Here is a 21,733-nt window from a genome sequence, read left to right as displayed (position 1 = left end):
CCTCTAATTAATATCATAATTAAATTGTAATGTTGCATGTATTTTAGTATGTATTTTAATGTATTCTATTATATGATCTTTCTGACTTCTGTAAAGTGCTTCTTGAAACGCGCTCTATAAATAAAATGTATTATCATTATTATTATTATTATTATTATTATGTCAGGAGGGGTTTATGAAAGATGTGTATGTTTATTCCATACCAATGACAATCAAGCTACGTTTTACAAATACCCTACATATGAACCATCAGCATCACACAACTTCATGTTCTCCGTCACTCTCAAACAGTCTTGTGTGTCTCTATTTTGTTCTCCTTCTGACTTCTCTAAGGCTTCCCTCTATCACGTTGATCAGTATTAAGAAACGTCTTTCTAGATACTTTGCAAGAACAAAATAAAATCAGAACAAAATCAGTTTGTAGACCACCCTGCTGTCAGGTAGTGCAGTGTAGCAGGTACTGAGACTCGCAGGCGTCCAGCAGACACTGTGATCAGGACCTGTGCTGCATGCATGGCTCTAGTTGTGTTTCCATACAAGATTAACAGAAAAAAACAACATTTGTTTAACCTGATTACCTGTTTTTTGTATTTTTAAAGTGTGTTTGTAGCTATCATGAAGTCAGCTGCAGTTAGGTTATTAATCCCACATGCAATTTTGTTATGGAAATTAAAGTATCTTTGTGTTTTTTCCACCAAAACAACTAAATTACACCGATATTACATAGGTTCTATCAAATCTGCATATGTGTGAATGAATTTAGTTTTACCAAAAAGTAAATGTGGCAACCTGTTTTCAGAGGCTGCAGGGTGAAGTACCATATATGGATTTTATTAAGTTTTTCCATGAGAGAGGATCTCCTGTCATCGCTCCTCAGATCACCCCCTGACCAGCTCAAATATTGCATTAAAATGACAGCATTCATCAATTTTATAATGATATTTAGACACTTTGCAATATATAACTTTTGTATTGTGCATTTAAGGTTTATTGCACTAAAACAAATATACCTGTTATTTGTTTTGATAATCAAAGGCAAAACAATTGAACTAGTTTTGCTGCATTTATTTATATTTTTAAATGAACTCATTTCAAGTTCATTTTAGTTAATATGCAGAAAAAAGCACAAACACATCAAACACAATAATGCTGGGTTCAGACTAAATGATGTCTGCCCTGAAAAACTAAGTAAACTAAATAACAACAGTAAATATAATAATAGTAAAAGTAAATAAGAAAAAAATGGTGCTGGAGGGTGTGGATGTTTAAATCCCTCTTGCTCATGAGCTGAATCAGTTGCGTCTGCTGTAAGAGACACAAGAAAAAAAAGGGTTGTCAGATTTACAAGTTCACAGTCATATGTGACACTTCCTCAGTCAAAAGGTCACCCATGGGTGCCGTGGAAACTGTATGCGGAAAGGGGGTCAGCTCCTACACCTCAGGCTCACACAGACGCCAATAACCAGTCAGCTTTGAAATGTTACCATTTCTACACATGTAAAGTAATGTACACACTCTCTGAATCAACAAATGGAGACAAAAAAATCCAGACATTTAGGGTGTGAAGCATTTCCCAGCTGCACTTTACCAAATTCCTTTAAGAAACAACCGACACTGACGCACATCTAAGTGAGTCTGTCTGCTGTGACACCTCTCCTCCACCACGCTGGTCAGATCACTCAGAGTAACAGCACACATCTGGTGGGCCTCCTCTGATCTCCACACTTTCATATCAATACTCACATCTCTCAATGTCTGTCTGTCTTCCCTCTTTGAAGACACACAGTAGCATTGTTGCGCTTTCTCAGATGTGAAACTTACTTTTATCATCCCGTTTTGGGAGCGGGAGATGAAGGAGGCTATTTCTTTTTAACTTCAACCTGCCAGAGTAGCAATAGAGCATTCTGCTATATTTTCTGCTAAGGGTGTTATTTACATATGTTATAGAGGACTGTATGTTGTGGAACAAGGTTTAGACGCTTTAATGCGCCACCCAGCTCTCTGCACTGAAGCGCGTGTATTTCATGGTGTTGGACTGAGTGTGATTTTTGTGGTACTCAAATTTGAAGTATACTCTCTATTATCCTCTTCATCCAAAAAGCCCTAAAAACAATTACTGCTCAATAATGAGTGATGCTTGTTTCTCCCTGTCATTAATTGCACTTAATCAACGTCAGCAGCTGACTTAAAAACACCACTCTGCAAAGAGAGGTCAACTGACAAAACATGATCCTTTGAGCGCAGCACTTCAAGGAGATTGATCAACAAGAGCACAAAAGAAGACATACGTTTTGAAAGGACAGCCTGATCGGTCACTGTCAAAAAAGCATCACAACATTATTAATCAGCACATCATTACTGCTATCTGCTCTGCAAATCAACACACTGAGGTGAGAAACGCAAGCGTTCACAAGATTTCGGTAACATGCTCACTTTACCAGGGGCGCAGCATGAGGGTGGATTCTGGGGCTAAAGGCCCGAATGTTTTAAGTTTTTTAATTTCCTTCAACTTTAAGTTGTTTACCTTCAGTCTCTCTGAGTGGATCGACAAATCAATGAAGCAAAAGTTCTATTTCTTGTCTATTGATTTCTAACCTACGTATGTGATGTCACTCAGACAAAGACATATTTGCCTCTTCTTAGCTGGCAGGAGTGAGAACTAGTCATCCTCGACATTGTTGTGTTATGGTTTCAGAGTCATGAAGACAGTTGGAGAACAGTTAGATATAAGTAGGATGTCGGCTCGACAGGATTATATACTTTTCTTTCGCAACAATCATGTTTTTCCCAAACGATGTACAGATTTTTAGGCATTCACTTAACTCAAATGGCACAAATAGCTGCCGTGAAAGGGAAATATATCCTTGTGGGAGCATAAAGAATGAGTGAATTTAAGTCCCACCCCCATCGGAGAAGAAAGACAATTCATTGCTCCCCACTGACTTTGTATTTCATAACTGAGCTTCTTGCTGACAAAGAACATAAAAATACCCAAAAAGTTTTTTTGTGCCGGGATCAACTACTAACTTTGTGGATTAAATGATTATCTTATCCAGAAATAGTTTTAAATACCAATGCATGTCGATTCAGTGGGATCATTTCCCCATGATAAGCAGAGTTAGAGGGGACACTGAGACAGATCGAATATTACAATATTGAGTTTGTTGGTGTAACTTTTCCTCTCTGGGAGACTTTAGGTTAAAATAATCCTTAATATGTAGATATCTCATGTTTCTAGCTCGCTATGGGCACTTTAATATGTCAGCACTTGTTTGCATATTGTTGCTGATTGTCCTCGTCCCCCAGTGGGCGGGGTTTTGATGTGTTGCGCTCTCTATGCTCCCAGATCCTCCTAGGTTTGGGCTGAGCCCCAAATATTTACATCTAGCTCCGCCCCTGCCTTAACTCTAATAAGTTTCGTTTTTTTCTGTCCCCATGTGACGAGTCTTTGAACAGTGTGTCAGTGTGCACCGTGGATGTATAATTAGACTGGATACAGACAGTGTGCACTCATTTGCTACAGTGGAGGAAGAGGCCAGCAGAAAAGCTTCGTTGCCCCCTTGTGGTCAAAGCATGAAATTCATGCAGCTCTATCAGTCTGCCTTTGGAGAGGCCCTCTATGAAGCTCAGTGCGAACACTGTGTGTGTCTGTCACATGAGGAACATAATAGCGTCGGAAAGAGGAGAGGCGTGTTCAGATAGAGGGAACTGAGGAAAGCTGTTCTTTACTCGGTGCTGTACCTGATCAGCTGGAGTCTGATGGCTTTCTTCACAGCTGTAGCAGGCTGGATGGGGCAGACAGACTGCTCTGGCAGCTCAACAGTCGGCGGATCCTGAGAGTGAACCAACAGGTAAATATATGAATACCTTTAGATCAGTGTTTTTTAAATACACATTGAGACAGGGCAGCAAATAGGTCTTAATTTATCTGGCACAAGCTCTTGTGCATGTCAGCTTCACAGAACATCTTTAAAGACAGTTAGACATACCAGCTCAATTATGGCTCTCTTGCTCGGTGTCTCGGGCTCAGTACTGTGAGGTCTCTTGGTGCCTCGTGGGCTCTGACTGAGTGAGACGCCTGCAGAGGCCTGAGAGGAGGTGCTGCTGGCTGGTTCCTTATCAGATTTAAACTTCTTAGGCGAAGTTTGTATGTCAGGGGAGCGAGGTCTGGTTTTAGCTTTTGGAGTCATGGAGGATGAAGCAGGTTTGATGGGTGTAGATACTCGGACAGCTGAGCCTTTAGCCAAAGACACTGAAGCCTGCAGAGAACAAGGAAAATGTGTTTATGTTTTGAACATTTCAGCACGGGGTTTCTTCTTGTCTAATTTGGGATAACACCTATAAAACGACTGCTAACATTCTGGACATTTGCTCATGAACAGAGGGTGGAAGTGTTTGGCGTACCTTGTCAGCTTTCACCTTCTTGGTTGGCACATCAGTGTGAGCGCAGCCTTTTCTCTTGGCGGCTGCTCGGCCTGCGTTGACAGGTGCGGTGCCACTCGCTGGGACAGCGCGCTGACGGCTCTCTGTGGGCTGGCGTTTTGGGCTGTAAACCCTTTTGAGTTGTCCGTTTGGCATCTGCCAGGTGAGATTGTCTCTGCTCATGTATCTGGCTGATACGGTCATCCCCTCCCCATAAATCTTACAGGTCTTGGCCTGACTGTAGACTGCAGCAGCACCAAATAAAAACATGGTTTAGAATTTCAGTCAACATTGCTTCATTTTTACTAAATGTGGGAAAAGTTAAGCATACATACTTGTGTCTCTGAAGGAGAGGAGGTCTTGGGTCACGTCGATGTTCAGGTTTTTATACCCGTCCATATTAAAGTCGAGTCCGATCAGCCACATTGTGCTAGAGAAAGACATACAGGACTGTGAGTTTACAAAGTCAACACATAACCTGCATAGATAACAGCCAGTTTTAATATTTTATGATGCGAATAAATATATAACATAAGGACAAAAATATGAGTGAGTTAATAGAAATGAACATTACTTGATTGAGAGAACTTGCTGCCATAATTACAATACAAACATGAAACGTCGTGTCCTTACTTTGCTTTGCTCCTCGTGGATCCCGGGAAGGACTGCGGATTAACGTGGGCCAGAGAAATGTAAACATTTCTCTCCAGTTTTCCCACCAGGAGTCTGATTTTAGACTCAACCAGGCCAATCCTGACACAAGGAAAAGACAACACGTTCAGAAACGCCACAGGTGGACGTAACTATTCAAAATGTTTTCACCTTCACGAGAAACAAGAAGCATTGTCACCCGAGGATATGAGATTGTCTATAAAAATGATTCCATCCGTTCTAGTTTTACTAAAACGTTGCTTCTCTTTCACTTTGCTCTGCTTACTTACCATTCCAGATGTGGCTTCACTGTAGCAGAAGAAGCTTCCACCAAAATGTAATGCCTTAAAACATAAAAGACAGAACAGTGGCAACACATGTTGCAGCATTGTGCCTTTGTACAAAGACTGGCATCTCATTACGTTAAACATATTTACTGTCATAGCTGAAGGGATTTCTGATTCATGTTTAAAGCAGGTGAAGAGAACGTCTCACGTCACGATACAAAGACGATACTTTAAACACATCGAACTATCTTAAAGGACAAAACCTGTCGACTGTTTTAAAATTGGCTCCCGTTTTTAATCTGTGTAACTGATGTTGAATACAAACAGCAAAACTGCTCACTTCTTAATCTACATGATTAACCATATCAAGGACGCTGCCTGTTCTGACCTCCAGTTGCTCAATAGTTGTGTAATTCAAGAATTAAATTCAAGAAATAAGATTATGAAGAGTTTCACTACAAATTTGGCGAAATGAAAGAAGAGATCAGAACACACGGCAGCTTTATTCATACGGGACAATCGAAGAAATGCAACGACAGAAACTCCAGGAACAGCAAAAGTACAAATTGGAATCAGTCACACACACAAAATAAATAGAATAACAGCGAAAACATCTCAGCAGATCACAAACTTCAGTTTTGTACATTCAACACACAACAGGCATTTAACATTTCATGACTAGAGCTGCAATGATTAATTAGATCAGTTAGATGTCAACTATTAAATTACCCAGCAACTAATTTTGTAATTGCTTAATCAGTTTATAATTTTTATAAACAAATTAAAAAATTAAACTAAATTATCAGACTTGAGTGTCTTAAATGTGAATATTTTCTGCTTTCTTAACTTCTCTATGATGGTAAACAGAATTGGACAAAACAAGCCATTTGAGGACGTCATTTTGGGCTTTGGGAAACGATGATCGACATTTTTCATCATTTCATGATATTTTAAACACCAGCTCACTAATCAATTTGTCGATACAATAATCAACAGATTAACTGACAATAAAAATAATCGACAATTAAAACAATCATTAGTTGCAGCTCTATTCATGACAGGTACAAAAAAGAGTCGGTTTACAAGAAGGAAACTATACTGCTTTCATAATGCAAAGTACACAGGGCCTGCCTTAATAATCACAAAATGAACTAAATACCAACGTATGCATCATACAGCACACTGTGTGAAAACAAATGCAAGTCTACATAATTCAGACATGCAGTATTGTACAGAAATAGTAGTAAATGCGACGATTAGGTTTGAACATAGCAGGTATGAGAGTACAGAAGAATTTTCACAGGGTTTACATTTTTATACACACATCTTAATAAAGAACATCAACAGTATAAAACGTCAAATATAAAGCTCTGCCCTCTTCAGAGGCAAAATAAAAATATTAGGAAAGGCGTTAATGTGGATCAAAAAATGTATGTGTAAAACATCAAAATGCTTAAAAACTACAAACAAAGGGAAATGTCCATAGTGTAGACAGTGGTGTGTATTGTGTGTGTATTCTGTATTGTGGCAATCCTTTTTAACTTTAGTGCAAACACATACTTGTACTTCTCAAAGAAGTTTGGTGTTTCAAACAGTTTGTCCCAGTCTGCATTTTTCTGCAGTATTTCCTCAGTGATGGCACGGCCTGTGATTGAGGAAGGAAAGATTGTTTCAGTCTCATTGAATCAAAACCCGATCTTTGTTTACTTAATCAGATCTTTGGAATATACTTAAAGTTATGAACTAAATGTTTTAAAATTGTGTTAACCCTTTCCCGACCAACTGATTTTGCATCAAAGCCAACAGGAATGTTTTCGGATTGTGTCAAATCGTCCCTCTTAGGGTTAAGTAAATGGGTTCATGATGCAGGCTGTGCACTGTGAGAACGCGGTGGATGTCGGCTGAGTGATACATACCCCGCTGGATCTCCTCCATCATGATGGCCAGTGTGGAGGGAGACACATTGACTGCGGAGTTCTGCTCTGGGTATGCTGGGGTGATGATCGGCATGACGTGGCGCCGGTCACTTGGATTAATCTGGAAATGCAGAAGAACACACTATTTTCAGCGAACCTGTGCTTCTGAGCAAATTTTATAATAAATTGACTGAAATGATTCTTTATCTGTAACCTAAAATCCTTTAAAAAAAAAAAAACTCCTGCTGAGGCCTTACCCTTGGATCCCAAACAGGGTGGTTGAGATTGCAGGCCTCTGGCACCCTCAGCTGAACCACATTTGGCCACTTCCTAAAACAAATACACAAGATACTTTTCACATCATCTGATCCACATCTGCTACTTTTGCAAAGTATTCACATGCAGCTGCATTTTCAGAGTGGAAGGGAATAAAAACACCTCAAAATGTAACTGAACATTTTATGTTGTCACTGCCGTTCCAGTATTTTTAAACAAATTGCACAACAAAGGTTGCACTCATAAGTTGCGTTTTTTCCCGAAATGCCACGTCATATTTTACAATTACCAATCAAACACATAAAGATTAAAAAAATGGCTACTGTAGTACGTGCATACTGTATGTAGTCTGTTTTTAATGGAAATAAGGCATTTACATGGACCACTCATGGTCCAATAAGATGACTTGCAAAACAGTGGATCACAGTAATTCTAGTAAATCCAAATCAGTGTTCCTTTGTTGTTGGTGCTTTCTTTTTCATTTCTGAAATGGGTCAACTTACATCAAACAGAAGGCCTTGAAAAATTTGGTCACCAGGGTGGCCGCTGTGGCGTTGGGGTACAGCTGGCAGATTCTGGCGACCAGTATGGCCCATGAGACACCGCCCAGGAAGCCAAGGGCGCTGGAATAAATGTTGCGGCCTGAAGAGAAAAAAGAGAATGGGAAAACAAAATTAAGACAACCAGATCACAATGTTGCCTCATGTTAACGACAGCCTGCTCAGATTTACTTCAGTCAGCTGAAACTTTGAGTAGTTTTTTTTTTTAAATCACTTTAGTTTTTATTTGGTTTTCAAATTAGATACTTTGAGTTTTTGTGTCTAACAGGGTTAACTCTCACTTTACAATTTTTGGTCAAAAATGAATTGAAAAAACAAACAAACAAACATTTGTTAAAGCGTAGCATATAATGACAGCGACATTTTTAGACTGCTTGGATGAGTGATCTGTTTAATGTTGTCTTGGATACAGGAAGTTGAACATTACACAAGATGATTTTACATAGACTCTTGACTTATTAGACAGACGCTGGCTATAAAGTTCAATAAATCTGTGCATTGTTTATATCTGTAAAACTGCAAATGGATTAAGGTTGCATCGGGGTAATATAAAACCAAAATACCCACAGCATAATGAGACACTGAAAAACACGACCCAAGGGAAAGAAAAAAAGAATAATGGCTGTGACTGTAATCACTCCCCGGAGTGTTCTTTCAACATTTCCTTCATAATAAACGCTCAATACTTAACTCCATGGTGAAAAAAATTCTAAATGGTCATAGGGATGGGAGATATGACTTTAAAATAATACCACGCAATTTTTATGCTATATCACGATATACAAGATAAATCATGATATTTTGATTATGATATTTTCTCCTCAAAACTACTGTAGACTGCTCAGATACAAAACGATTAAATTAACTGCATTACAAGTTAAAGTAGCTACTGCTATTGAATACAATTTAATAAGTTACCATAATAATATAGTTTAATAAAACACTGTTATAAGTAAGTTATAGGAAATGCTGTTATAATAACAAAATAGTGTTTTAATAAAAACAATTATAATAAAAATGTATTTAATTTACTGTCAATAAATTACAATATATAAATAGCTGAAACCATGGTGCTTTTAATTTGAAGGACCCTGGTGTTTAATGTTCACAAAGTACAAATAAATAGTCACAGTCTGGAGCCCTGCAAAAGCCCCGCGTCTGGATGAATATCTGACATGCAGGGAGAATTAGAGAGAACCAAAATGCTAAAGTGATTCTCACGTCGGTGGCTTGAAAAAATGATGTGACAATTATATTCGATGTTCACGATATAGTCATTTTATATATCCCAAATGGCACAAGTAGCGGTACATTGAGTATATTGGATAAATAACCCACCCCTAAGTTAAGATTGAAGATATCGTTCTGCACGACTGCATTGTCAGTACAAATGTGCAAATACTGTTTAAAAGCAACAAGTCCAAAATATCTGTCTGCATATTCACAGTCTCTTTGAGTGACGAGCGAGCTTAACTAGTTGTGTGTGTGTTCAACATACGTTTGGCCCACAGCTTGATGGCTCTCAGAGCGAGCCTGAAGTTGTGAACATTGGGCACAGCCCTGAGGATCTCCTCTGTGACTCTGAAGCCTATGAAAAACATGATGAATAAGAAAAGGGATTAATAAAGAAACGGACCCAGTAAAACAGGCAAACCATAAATATTTGAATCGCAGAAACATCACTGATGGGTACAGCTATCAGACACTAATGCAGCAGGACTTGGTGAAAAGTTGCTTACCATTGAGACTCTTGACGCAGCGTTTATCCATGGACCTCAACAAGTTGCTGTCAAGGAGATCCAGTTTGTCAGAAACGCTTTTGCGTCCCACTCGGGCAAAGACTAAGTCGATCTATAGAATAACAGAAAAAACTTTCAAGACACAAGCACACCAACCTTTAACTGGAGGATACTGCGGACAGGAGAGGAGAGTTTTTACTTTTTTCCAAGCTAAATTACCTCAGTTCCATCGTAGGACAACTTGATGACAGGGACAGATGCCTCTTCAATGGCCTGAGGAAAACAATATTTTAAGCCACTTGCAACAGGGAGAAAAAGATGATTTAACGTGTACACAATAAACCTTTTACGAATTTTTAGCTTTTTAATGTATATTGTTTTACTTATGCCCAAATATTTTGCTGTTTTATATTCATTTTTCTGTAAGGTGACATTGAGCGTCCTGGAAGGCACCCATAAATAAAATGTATTATTAAATCACTTGAAGACTTACCCGTATGTCTTTGACCTCCTCCTGAGCTTTCAGCTTCTTATAGAAGGAAGTGAAGAAGTCTTCTCTCTCGAGAAAACCGGGTCCAACACAGAGGACATCGATATCAGCACCTGTCAAAACAGCACACATTCATATGAGAGCAAAGTCTAGATTTAAATGTGTAATTACGCTCTGAGCCATTATCTCCACCATGTTCATGCTGCATGCCCCTTGACTAAAACATTAAAGTGTCACTTGGGAAATTGATGGCTCGCAAATTTATCAGCAAAGTCGCAAACCTCTGTGAGACACAAGCTGCCACAGTCCTAAAATGCTCTTACAGCAGAGGAAAGAAAATGGTAATTACCTTTCATGTGAGCTCCCAGATGAAAGGAGCCAAACGGGATGACCCTGCCTCCAACGTGTGCGGTAACTGATTCAGGTACGTTCTAAAACCACAACAAAATAAAGGTGTATTAACAATGCAACAACATGTCTCCTGTATCATATTTGAGTTACTTTTGAGGAAAAAAAAAAACATACAGATGAAGATAGATGTCTTACCATTTCTACACAGATCTCTACGAGCCATTCTTTAAAGAGTGACTCCAGTTGTTTCACAACTTTCTCTCTGCAAAAAATAAACAAAGAGAGCATTTTTCAATATTGTAAGTCCTCCAAAGCAAAACATGCTATAGTCCCTTCCATTTGTGGTCCATTAGTTGCATTAGCTTCATTCACGGTGAATGGTAAGGTAAGAGCTCAATAGTCGCATAATGTTCCAAAGTCGCAAAAACACGCTGAAAATCAAAATGACTTCTTGAGTTCTACCTCTCCAAGTATGGCTGGGCAATAATGTAAAAATTAAATATCCTTATATTTTAGACCAAATACCTCAATATTGATATTAAAATGATAATGTAGAGATAATGGTACTCAGTTCGATTTTTGATATACTGTCATCTAATGTAGATATGACTAAGCTGGCTAAGGCACATAACAGAACAGCTAGAACAATCTGGTAATTTCTGAAAATTGTATCACTTTACTGTGATACAGCCTTTAAAACCAGGAAAACACAACATTTACTTCTATAGCACTATCAAAAATCTGAGATGTCTTGTATGATATATCATGATATTGATATAATATTGGGATATTACCCAGCCCTGACATCAAGCTGTATTAAACACAGTATGGTAATAATGAAAAGGTGTGTCATACCTGTGTTTCAGCTCCAAGTCATCCTCAAATACACCAAACGATCTCAAAGCCTCAAACAGTGCTCTGGTCTGGATCAAGTCAGCCTCCTCGGGCAGATCCTCACTGATCGGGGGAGTGATCCCAAACCACCGTGAGGTGTCCTGGTATAGTGGAGCTTCGCTCTCATTTAGACTGAAAAGGGACATTTGAATGTTAGTGCAGTAGTCATTCAACAGTCACAACACAAAAAAGTATGCACACAGTTATATCGAGAAACTTTGGTTGTAAGGATGATAACTTTATAGGAGCGTTACATTGTGCTAAGAAATCTGAAGTACATTAGAGCTGCTGCAACAACTGCAAATTAGTTGATTAATTCACTTTAGCTCGACTACTCCATTAATGCTATCTGTTTTGATCATTAATCCATTGTTTAAGTCATTTTTTAAGCCAAAATGTCAAACATTAGCTAGTTCCAGCTTCTTAAATGTAATAATCTCCTGCTTTTCGTTGACATATATGACAGTAGATGAAGAGTCTTTGGGTTTTAGACTATTGTTCGGACAAAAGAAGCCAAGTGTCACTTTGGCTCAAAGAAATCGTGATAAACATGTTTCACAATTTCTTGATATTTTATGGCCTGAATGAAACATTCTCAAAACAATCGTGAAATCAATCGATAATGAAAATAATCGGTGGTAGCAGTGCTAAAATAAGCTAATTCGTGTCAACTATGCACATTAGCTAGCTTGGAGCATATTCGGCGATAACAGTGAATTTCAGCTTCCCTGAGCGGGGAAAAAGAAGACAGAGGTACTTACCGAGACATTGTAGCAATAATACAGCGCTTGTTTGTTTGAATTGAGTCAGAAAAACCTTCCTTTCTCTCAGAAAAACAGTGCGATAATAGTGTAAGTCCGACACTCAGGGTGGCTGGATGTACAGTGACGGAGTTCTGGAGCGCGCGCAGATATAAAGCGGCCTTCTGGAACAGAATCAGCGCCCGTGATGACGACGATGACGATGAAGCTGTGACCTCGAGCGACCCTGGTGTGCTGCGTTCACTTGTTTCCGTATTTTCTGACAAAATTTATTGATGTTTTCCAATAAAATGTAGAAATATAAATGGTTCGGATTCTACTTGTGCTTTTTGTAAAAGATCTTCACAATGTGTTGATATGATGAAGAGTGTATCTGAAACAGTGGTTCCCAACTGGTGGGTCACGGTCCAAAAGTGGGTCGCAGGTCCATTGTGACTGGACTGCAAGTGACTCGCGACCATATCAAGTTTGTAAAAGACACTTTATTTCGAAGTACAGTCAATATGTAGCACAGAGCTTTTATTGTGAGGCGGTTAGGCCCAAGGGACTGATCTTTTTTTTTTTTTTACCCTTCCCAAAACTACTAATATTTCTTTCCTTGAGCCTCCCTGATATTTGAAAATCCAATCCAGCTTCTGTTTTTATAATTTCTGGCTGCGATAAATGGTGTAGTTTTGGCAGTTTTTATTTTGGTAGACGTGTGGGTTTGGAAGGCACGTTTTCTTTAAAAATGACGTTTGATGATGTTTTAAAGGAATTCAAGAAAAATCGCCAAATTGCCAAAACATTTTATCGAAAGAGAATCGCAAAAAAGATATCACAAAAAAAAACCCAACCAATTTACAGTACAAAAAGAAAAACAAGCATTACCAAAAACGTTTTAAAGAAACCAAAATTGAGGGGATTAACTGATTACCTGACAAACAGATGAGGTGATTTCATACTATATTAACTAATGCATCACCGTACCTTCAAAGAGGGTGGTTTTACAAGTCTGTCAGTAATGTGCAGTAAGTCAGGTATGTCCAAAGCCCAGCCAGAGGGCCAATTGTGGCCAGTGGACCAATTTTTAATGGCCCTGGCTGGTCCTTTAAAATATATTATATGACCCACTACATTAATGAACAAATTCACTTTGCATTTTTTTCTTTTCATCTCACCATAGCAAGGTTATAATACAATTTGTAGACATGCAACAAGTAGAAACTGCGCAGGCAGAACTAATGTGTTTTCATAAACTGATGATAAACAAGCGAACAAATGTTAACCTAACAGCTGGTATTTCCTTAAAAGCAGCAGACATAGCCACAGCAAAGAAGTGTTAAGTCAACAGCACCTCCACCGCTTTCAGGGGAGGTGGAAAAGTGAACACTTTTCCGCTAAAAGATGAAACATTTGTCTCATTTGTATGTTTCTTTTTTTTCTTTTTTTGAACTAACCCATGTGTTGTGAGAAGCAGCTGCCCCCCAGGTATTTTCACATTTTATCATCTGGACCCCATTCAAAAATGTGTGGACACCCCTGCAGTGGGCAGTTAAGCCAACTGTCAAGTCAACTTAAGCTAATTTTTTTTTTTTTACAGATACCAAGCAAAAATCATACCTGAAATACTGAAGTTTTCAAGAAATTGCACAGTGTTAAGCACATGGTTGAAAATAGACTTCTTGTCTCAAGAGGACAATATTTTGTTTTCTCAGGACAAGTAAACCATTAACACTAGGAACCAAATGTGTTACTCTGGGATTATTCACGCTTTTGTGTTCTCACGTCTTGACTACTGCAATGTATTATTTACACGTCTAAGCAAAACATCACTGGCCCGGCTTCAACTTGTGCAAAATGCTTCTGCTCGAATTTTAATTGGAACAACTTGTAGGTCACAAATCCCTCCAATTCTCGCCTCCCTCCACTGGCTACCTGTTCATTTTAGAATTGATTTTAATATTCTTCAAATAGCTTTTAAGGCCCAACATGGTTTAGTCCCAAGCTATATATCCGAACTCTTAACCTCATATGTTCCTGGTTGCGACCTAAGATCATCTAGTCTTCCATCATTAGTCATTAGACAAGACTATTAACTAAAGGTGGTCAGGATTTTGCCATCAGGGCCCCCACCCTCTGGAACTCTCTGCCCGAAGAGATTAGGCACGCCAACACACTGCCTGCTTTTAAATCATTACTTAAAACATATTTTTAAAGGAAAGCCTTTTATTTTAATGACTGATTTGCACATTTGTAAAATGGAATTTTTTGTGTTTATGTCCTTTACACTTTTATCCTAGCTCATAACATTGTTTTATTTATTGTATTTATATATTTCTTTGTATATTCTTTGCTACAAGTGCTATACAAATAAAGGTAATTATTATCATTTATTATTATTATTATTATGAGATACCTCATGTAAACATGAGATAATCGCATAAAAAAGATGTTTCAATTTTACTTTATTCTTATGATGAATCAAATTTATTGTAAATCACAGCAGACCTGACTGTCAATTAAGAAGAAAACTAAAACAGTGAAAAAGTACACAAAGCAAAATCCTAAAAAAAAACAAAACAAAAATACAGCACTTTATATGATGTGAAGTGGTAGAAGAAGCACCCAGATCCTTTATTTAATCAAAAAGTTGCAATACCACAGTGTAGAAAGACTTTGTTCCAAGTAAAGGTCCGGCATCAATATTTTACTTGAGTAAAAGTACAAAAGCGTGAGTATCAAAATATAATTAAAGTAAGTAAGGGCACGGATTTTGCAGAATGGTCTATTACAGAATCATATATTTTATATATCTGGATTATAATTATTGATTAATTAATGTGTACATTCCTCTAATATTGCAGTTGGCAAAGGTGAAGCTCATTTTAGTAAGTTTATATACTGCTGCTTAGTTTTATGTATAATAAGTTATTTTAATTCATTAGATGATTTTTTATTTTGGATTATTATTCAGAATTTTTCAAATAATTATTAACGAATTTAGTGAAGTAAAAAATTCAGTATTTCTCTCTGACATGCAGTGGAGTAGAAGCACGAGATAAAAATGAAATGGTAATACTCAAGTAAAGTACGATTTCCTCAAAATTGAACTTAAGCACAGCACTTGAGTAAATACACTTAAATACTTTCCCACCTCAAATCATATCAGCATCAACAGTGAGTGGACACCCAGCAGCCCATCACACCTGTGATACCTTTAATAGATGCCATAGCCGGGGAATGATTTTAGGTCCTTTACATGTTCTGGGCGTTTGCACTGGGCCACTGCCGAAACCTTCTCTGATTTGATGGTCACCACACTTGCAGACAACACATGGCCTCAGACTTCCTGTTGGGGAAAAAAACAGCCATCAAGTTCTTTTTTGTTGCAACATCAGCTCCAATCTCTGCAGATGCTTGTTTACCAGGGGTTGAAAAAATAATAGTTTAATCAGAATTGCACCAGTTTTAAATCCTGAGGGACAGATAATCATAAAAAATTATGCACCAGTAATCTTAGCGGTGAATAATATTGCAGTTACAAATTAGCTGATGTTGTTGTCATATAATGATTCCTGCATTCCACCCTCAGACTGCCTTTCCCTCACTAACTGTGCCACATTCAGACCTTTTGCATGATTTTTCGCTGCATGTTCAAATTTTGCATGTCAACAGGAAATACATTACAATAAGATTGACCAAACAATTGTATTTCCTCATCTGACCTGCAACAATACCTGGTTTTGGATGTAGTTTATCTTGACATTTCTGGGTTCTTTGGCTTGGCTGATGTACTCTGGGGCATTAACACCACATCAATACTGCTATCTGGTGGCCTTTTTGGGTAATACAAGTGTCAGCTTGCATTCTGGTCTATTAATAACTAGTGCTGAAGTTGTGTTTGAGCACCAAGCTCGCGACTGTATTCATAGAGGAAGGGCATTTCATTTTGAGCTGTAATATTTGGCATAAAGGGAAGCAGGACTGTTTCAAATGATAAAGGTTTTACTTGACCTCTGCGTGGACCCCTGTGACTCTCCGCAGCTCCAGTGAGGGGTAAGTTGAAGCTGTTGGTTCACATTTCTTTGACCAGTATTGTCCAGTGCTTTGGAGCTCCAGAACCTGTTATTTAAGAGAACTTAAAGGGACAGTTAACCAAAAATCAAAGAAACACATTTTTCCTCCCACCTGTTGTGCTATTAATACATCTAAATGTCCTGGCGAGAGTTGCCAAGTGTTGGAGATATCAGCTATAGAGATGTCAGCCTATTCTCCAGTATAGTGAAACAAGATGAAACTTGGCTTGTATTACTAAAAGTGCCAAAAAATGATTTTTAAAACTTAACAGAAATGTCTCTTTCTAGATATCATGACCCAGTTATTCAAGATGATCCACAGAACTTGTTGTGAGTAGTTTCATAGAGGAACTATTTTCTTTCTAATATAATACATCTGCAAACCACATCAATGCTCAGAGGAAAGCGAGCAGAAGATGCACATTTCCTTCTGCGTGGTGATACAGTTGGTGGGTGTTGTTTGGTAGAGGGAAAATAATTCCTACATGAAACTGCTCATAACACAGTCTATGAATCGTCTTGAGTAACTGGGTCATGATTTCTAGAAAGAGACATTGCTGTTTAGTTTTTCAAAGGTTTTTTTTTTTGCTTTGTGCACCACAAGCAAAGTGCCATTTAGTTCCATTATATTCAAGATAGGGCAGACATCTCTACGGCCGATATCTCAAACACTCGGCAGCTCACAGCAAAATAATCTAGACAAATAAACAGCAGTATGGGTAAGAAGGAAAATATTCTATATTTGATTTTGGGGTGGACTGTCACTTTAACGTGTGACCTTACAAAAAAAATCGTATGAAATCTGATTTGTTACTCACTTACTTCTTACAGCTTTCTGGTGGCCTTACTTTAAGGTGCCATGGCGAAGGAATCATTTCCGTTCACTTCTACCTCACTGCGCTCTCTGAGGCTGGAGCAGGAGCTTCAGGAGTGGGAGGATGCTCGGCGAGCGTTGGCTCATAGGAGAGCCATGACCAGGGCCCCGCTGCCCCGGGCCCCCAGGCCTCCTCCCAGGCAGCAACGACTCCAGGAGGTCCAGGCCCCTCCAGCTCAGGTCCGGTGCAGAGACGCAGCCATCCACAACACCTTCATGTGTGGAGACATGAAAGGAGTATACGCAGTGCTGAAGGACCCTGGGATGGTCAACGCCCTGATGGAGACAGTGCATGAGGAGATGGTGTGGGCTCCTGAGATGGGTATGAGGCCTCTTTCCCTAAAATAACACATGGCACACACAGTTTCTCACAGTCTTTCTGTTCCCCTGTCAGGCATGTGGACGCTGAGCTCCAAGGTGAAGCAGACTTCAGCACTTCATCTGGCTGCCAGCAGAGGACACACAGGATGCGTGGAGGAGCTGCTGTTTCGTGGGGCCGAGGTGAACGCAGACCCCGGAGGAAAAACAGCCCTCCATGATGCCTGTGTGGGCGGTCACGCTGTCTGTGTCCAGCTGCTGCTTTCTCATGGAGCAGATCCTGACCTGCTGACTGCAGACGGCAGTGCGCCTCTTCACCTCTGCACCTCCACCCAGTCACTCCAGTGAGCGACAGAGCAGCTGACGACTACTATATACGATTATCAATAATCTCTATTAGATGCAGATATGTGCCTTTCATTCCAGGTGTGCTGAGCTGCTGCTAGACGGAGGGGCAGAGGTCAGTGTGAGGATGAGGGAGTCGAGGGTCACACCTCTGCACGTGGCCGCCCGCCGAGGCCTGGAGGAGCACGTGGAGCTCTTCCTCAGCCATGGAGCAGATGTGGCAGCCACAAATCAAGAGGGGGAGACCCCTCTGAACGCTGCCTGCTCCGGTGCCGAGAGGCCTTCTGAGGCCGGCCGCTATTTACGTGTGATTCAAAAGCTGCTGGGTGCAGGAGCTGACCCCAGAACTGCTGGCAGGAAGAAACACACCCCCCTGCACAACGCCTGTGCAAACTGCAGCCCGCGGATTGTTGACGTCCTCCTTCAGCACGGAGCCAAGGCAGACGTTAGCAACTGCGCAGGATACACACCAATGGGCTGTCTGTTACAGGTAGCTCATGAGGGCTGGGTGGAGTTCAGGGATAGTTAGTTATGTGAAGCAGCAAATATATAACTTTTCAAATCTGAATAATCAAGTAGAAACATTATTTTTTACCTTTTAAGCTCATGCAGTGGGATAAACGCATTTCTGCTTAAACTTACAGGTGGTTGAAGATTACCCAGAGCAGCAACCAGAAGCAATTGCACGGTCACTTCTGAACCATGGAGCTCAGCCTGTTTCACCAAAGGTTAGATGAAACAGCCACACTGACCAAATGTGACACTGATATGCTTAAAATTTGTTGTGCTCTAATCCGTATGTAGTTGACAGGTGATTAAATGACAAAAAGAAATAGCTGAATTTCCCAAATTCTTAAATTCACAATGTGAAATAAGAACATCTTTATACTAAAGCTATGGGCTGTAACAACCAATCAGAAGAGGAACCAAAATCAACAAATAAGATAGTTACCACACCAATAACTGGTAAAACTAATCATGTCAAAATCCGTAGAATACTAATATAAACAGAAAATAAAAAGGGAAAAATCTGCAAAAAAGAGGCTATTGTGTTATCATATCCATGCTCTTAACCAGAAGGGTTCAAGTCCAAAGTTGAAAAATCATAATAAAGTGTTACAGAAGTCTATTAATGACGACAAGGACAACAGTACCAATAACCAGAGGTGTGACCTCGAGTCACATGACTTGGAATTAAGCAGCACTCTAGTCAGTAATTGGATGACTTTCAACTTGAAAATCAATAAATAAATAAATACATAAAAGACTTGCAACTTGACTTAGACTTCAACACCAGTGACTCGCGTCTTCACTTGGGCTTGAGCTTTTTGACTTAAAATACTTAACGACATTTACATTAATGCTAACTATTTCCAGCAAGTAGACACTTATTTTTCCAAATTCAGTTTGTCTGAGCCAATCCAGCAGCATCCATAAGCACTAACGTTACTTTACTTGGAGGCATTTGGAAAAAAAATGGTACTAATGATTGTTACATTCACGTAAAAAAAAACTATGCAGAGGACAACAAAAAATTAATTGCAGTATGCAAAAAATGTGGGTTGGAAATTATAGATGGAGAGGCAGCAACTTCCAGCTTTGTTTGACACTGAAGCAGCACAAAGAACGGATGCTGAACAAGTTAGCGAGCTTAGAGTTAGCTAACATTAACAAACATGCTGCAACAAATAAATACAAATTTTAAAAAGGCATTCATGATCCTTTTTTTAGACATATTACTCTTTTTTTAAAATGGCTTTACATTTGGTGAAGAGTACTTTAGCCTATGACTTGTTAAGGACTTAAAATTCAAAGTTTAGGACTGGAGACTTGACTTTAAACTTGTCAGTTTAAACTTGGGACTTGACTCAGGACCATCTTGACTTGAAATTCAAGTGCAAAGACTTCCTAAAATATTTCCTCTTCTAACGTAATTTGACTGAACAGTTTAGCTCAAGAAAATCTGGAGTCTGATAGTATGAATTTGTCTTTCCTCTTCAGATGTTGAAGCTGTGCGTCCTCTCTCCTGCCACTCTGGAGGTGATGCTGAACTCGTACATATCCATCCCTCCCTGTGAGTGGATGGACGCTCTGTCCACTGAGATATATGAGGTGAGCTCTCTGCAGTGTTTAAGTCACCTCTTCTCTCCTTTTTGTTTTTCACCCAGTGCTCTAAAGTGTTTTTGTTTGTCCCTTCGCTGCTTCAGGAGCACCGGTCTTTCTTTGAGTTGGTGCGTCAGCGGAGCGGTCAGCCTCGCTCTCTGCAGCATCTCTGTCGATGTGCTTTACGCCGGTGCCTCGGAGCACAATGTTTCCAGGCCATCAGTGAACTGGACATTCCCAGCTCTGTGAGGGACTACCTGCTGCTGTGTAACGACTGGACGCTCCAGTGACTTCATGTTGTATGGACAGTTTTAACAGCATGGTGCCTCTTTGGAGACTAGATTTATTTTAGACAAGTTGCTTTTTTTCTCCTTTTTTTAAAAAAAACTAACACTTATTTTGTCACCTTCAAACACTTTCAGATGGAATTTCTGTAAAACAACAAACAAAAGAAAAACCCAAATATATATAACTTTAATTCCTCTTTATTATTATTATTATTATTATTATTATTGTTTTTATTTACTATTAATTTATCTGTATTGTACTGGTTGATTGATACTATTGTTTTAACACTAATTTAAGCAAAAAAAAGTGCTTGCATAAAAACTTAAAAGTGTTAATATAACAATGACCAGGGCCACTGTGCCTGCATATGGAGTACTTCAGTACATTTTACTGATATGGGTATTTTAGGTGGTGCGAGACTCGTGCTTATAACTTTTACAATGTGATATTGTTACTCTATCTTAGGCAAAAGATGTGAAGACTTCTTCAGCCTTTGTTTAAAATATAGTCAAAGATAAATAACTAACTTGATGTAAAGAAAGCATCTTAAATATAGTGTTGTACAGTGTGTGCAAATAGTAAATATACTGTATTTCCACTGTCCTAAATAGGCAGTGGTGTAAACCATGAGTATTCAGATAATTTATGGAAGTACTAATACCACACTCTAAAAATACTACAGTACAAATTTAAGTCCTAAATAAAAAATGTTACTTAAGTAGAAGTACATAAGTATAATCAGAAAAATGTACCTACGTATAAGTAAAAGTAGTAAGTGTAGAAAAATGTCCCCTGTGACTGTTTTAGCTCAGTATTACATATTAGACCATTATATTATTTATTTAGATTGTTTATTATATACTTAAGGCATTAATGTAAAATCAGGACTTTACTCCTGTAGCTGGTTAAGTTGGACCTCATTTTAAACTATTTTGTATCAGACTAAAACTAATTAAAACTGATTAATTCATTCTTCGGAATAGCCTGCCGACTATTTTCTCCATGAATCAATTACAATCAATCAATTGATTGTTTGTAAAAATAAAGAAAATAGGGAGAAATGCCTAACAATACCCAGAGGCCAAAGTGACACCTCTACAATGTTTATTTTGTCCATAAAATTATTAGAAATAAATTTAAAGGGTTTTTTAAAAATATATATTTTCTTAAAAAACAGCAAAAAGAGCTAAACAAATATCAGAAATATTTTCTAACTAAATTACATATTTTGTGTGGAAAACTCTTGATTTGTAGTGAGTAAAGCTGTTAAATAAATGTCGAGGAGTTTAAAGAGGCTTGAAAAGAAAAGACTCAAGTAGAAATACCTCAATTTGTACTTACGTATAGTACTTGAGCAAATTAATTTAGTCACTTTTCACCTCAGTGAATGGGTTACCAAA

At 38.7% G+C, this 21,733-nt stretch overlaps 2 protein-coding genes and 1 long non-coding RNA gene across 4 annotated transcripts; 1 reads left to right on the top strand and 2 right to left on the bottom strand.

Annotated features, from left to right (window-relative positions):
- Nucleotides 1-1,156: 1,156 nt before the first annotated feature.
- On the bottom strand, nt 1,157-12,473 carry LOC121956222 (poly(A) polymerase type 3-like). Its single transcript, XM_042504353.2, has 19 exons — nt 12,348-12,473; nt 11,548-11,718; nt 10,888-10,954; nt 10,691-10,772; nt 10,345-10,454; nt 10,071-10,124; nt 9,852-9,963; nt 9,611-9,700; nt 8,056-8,194; nt 7,534-7,606; nt 7,277-7,397; nt 6,921-7,005; nt 5,364-5,417; nt 5,056-5,175; nt 4,758-4,852; nt 4,405-4,667; nt 3,990-4,259; nt 3,742-3,833; nt 1,157-1,305 (listed from the first exon to the last, which is right to left on the bottom strand). The coding sequence occupies exons 1-19, from the start codon at nt 12,353-12,355 to the stop codon at nt 1,293-1,295; spliced, it is 2,019 nt and encodes a 672-aa protein (XP_042360287.2). The 5' UTR covers nt 12,356-12,473; the 3' UTR covers nt 1,157-1,292.
- Nucleotides 12,474-14,950: 2,477 nt separating this feature from the next.
- LOC148186436 (uncharacterized) lies at nt 14,951-17,336 on the bottom strand. Its single transcript, XR_015779669.1, has 3 exons — nt 17,228-17,336; nt 16,344-16,467; nt 14,951-15,678 (listed from the first exon to the last, which is right to left on the bottom strand). It is a non-coding gene; the product is annotated as an uncharacterized LOC148186436 (long non-coding RNA).
- On the top strand, nt 15,726-21,719 carry asb16 (ankyrin repeat and SOCS box containing 16). 2 transcript variants are annotated; one of them, XM_088091156.1, is made up of 7 exons: nt 15,726-16,385; nt 17,260-17,601; nt 17,674-17,941; nt 18,024-18,432; nt 18,587-18,670; nt 19,944-20,054; nt 20,150-21,719. In XM_088091156.1, the coding sequence occupies exons 2-7, from the start codon at nt 17,265-17,267 to the stop codon at nt 20,333-20,335; spliced, it is 1,395 nt and encodes a 464-aa protein (XP_087947282.1). In that variant the 5' UTR covers nt 15,726-16,385; nt 17,260-17,264; the 3' UTR covers nt 20,336-21,719. The 2 variants fall into 2 exon arrangements, with proteins under 2 accessions (XP_087947282.1, XP_042361719.2); XM_042505785.2 differs by having other exon boundaries at nt 15,727-16,385; nt 17,237-17,601.
- Nucleotides 21,720-21,733: the final 14 nt, after the last annotated feature.

This window comes from Plectropomus leopardus, chromosome 18 (assembly GCF_026936395.1).
Source record: "Plectropomus leopardus strain MGB_pleo_1.0 chromosome 18, ASM2693639v1, whole genome shotgun sequence".
Lineage (NCBI taxonomy): Eukaryota > Metazoa > Chordata > Actinopteri > Perciformes > Serranidae > Plectropomus > Plectropomus leopardus.
The sequence above is the reverse complement of the archived record's forward strand: the minus strand, read 5'-3'. Positions and strand labels throughout refer to the sequence as shown.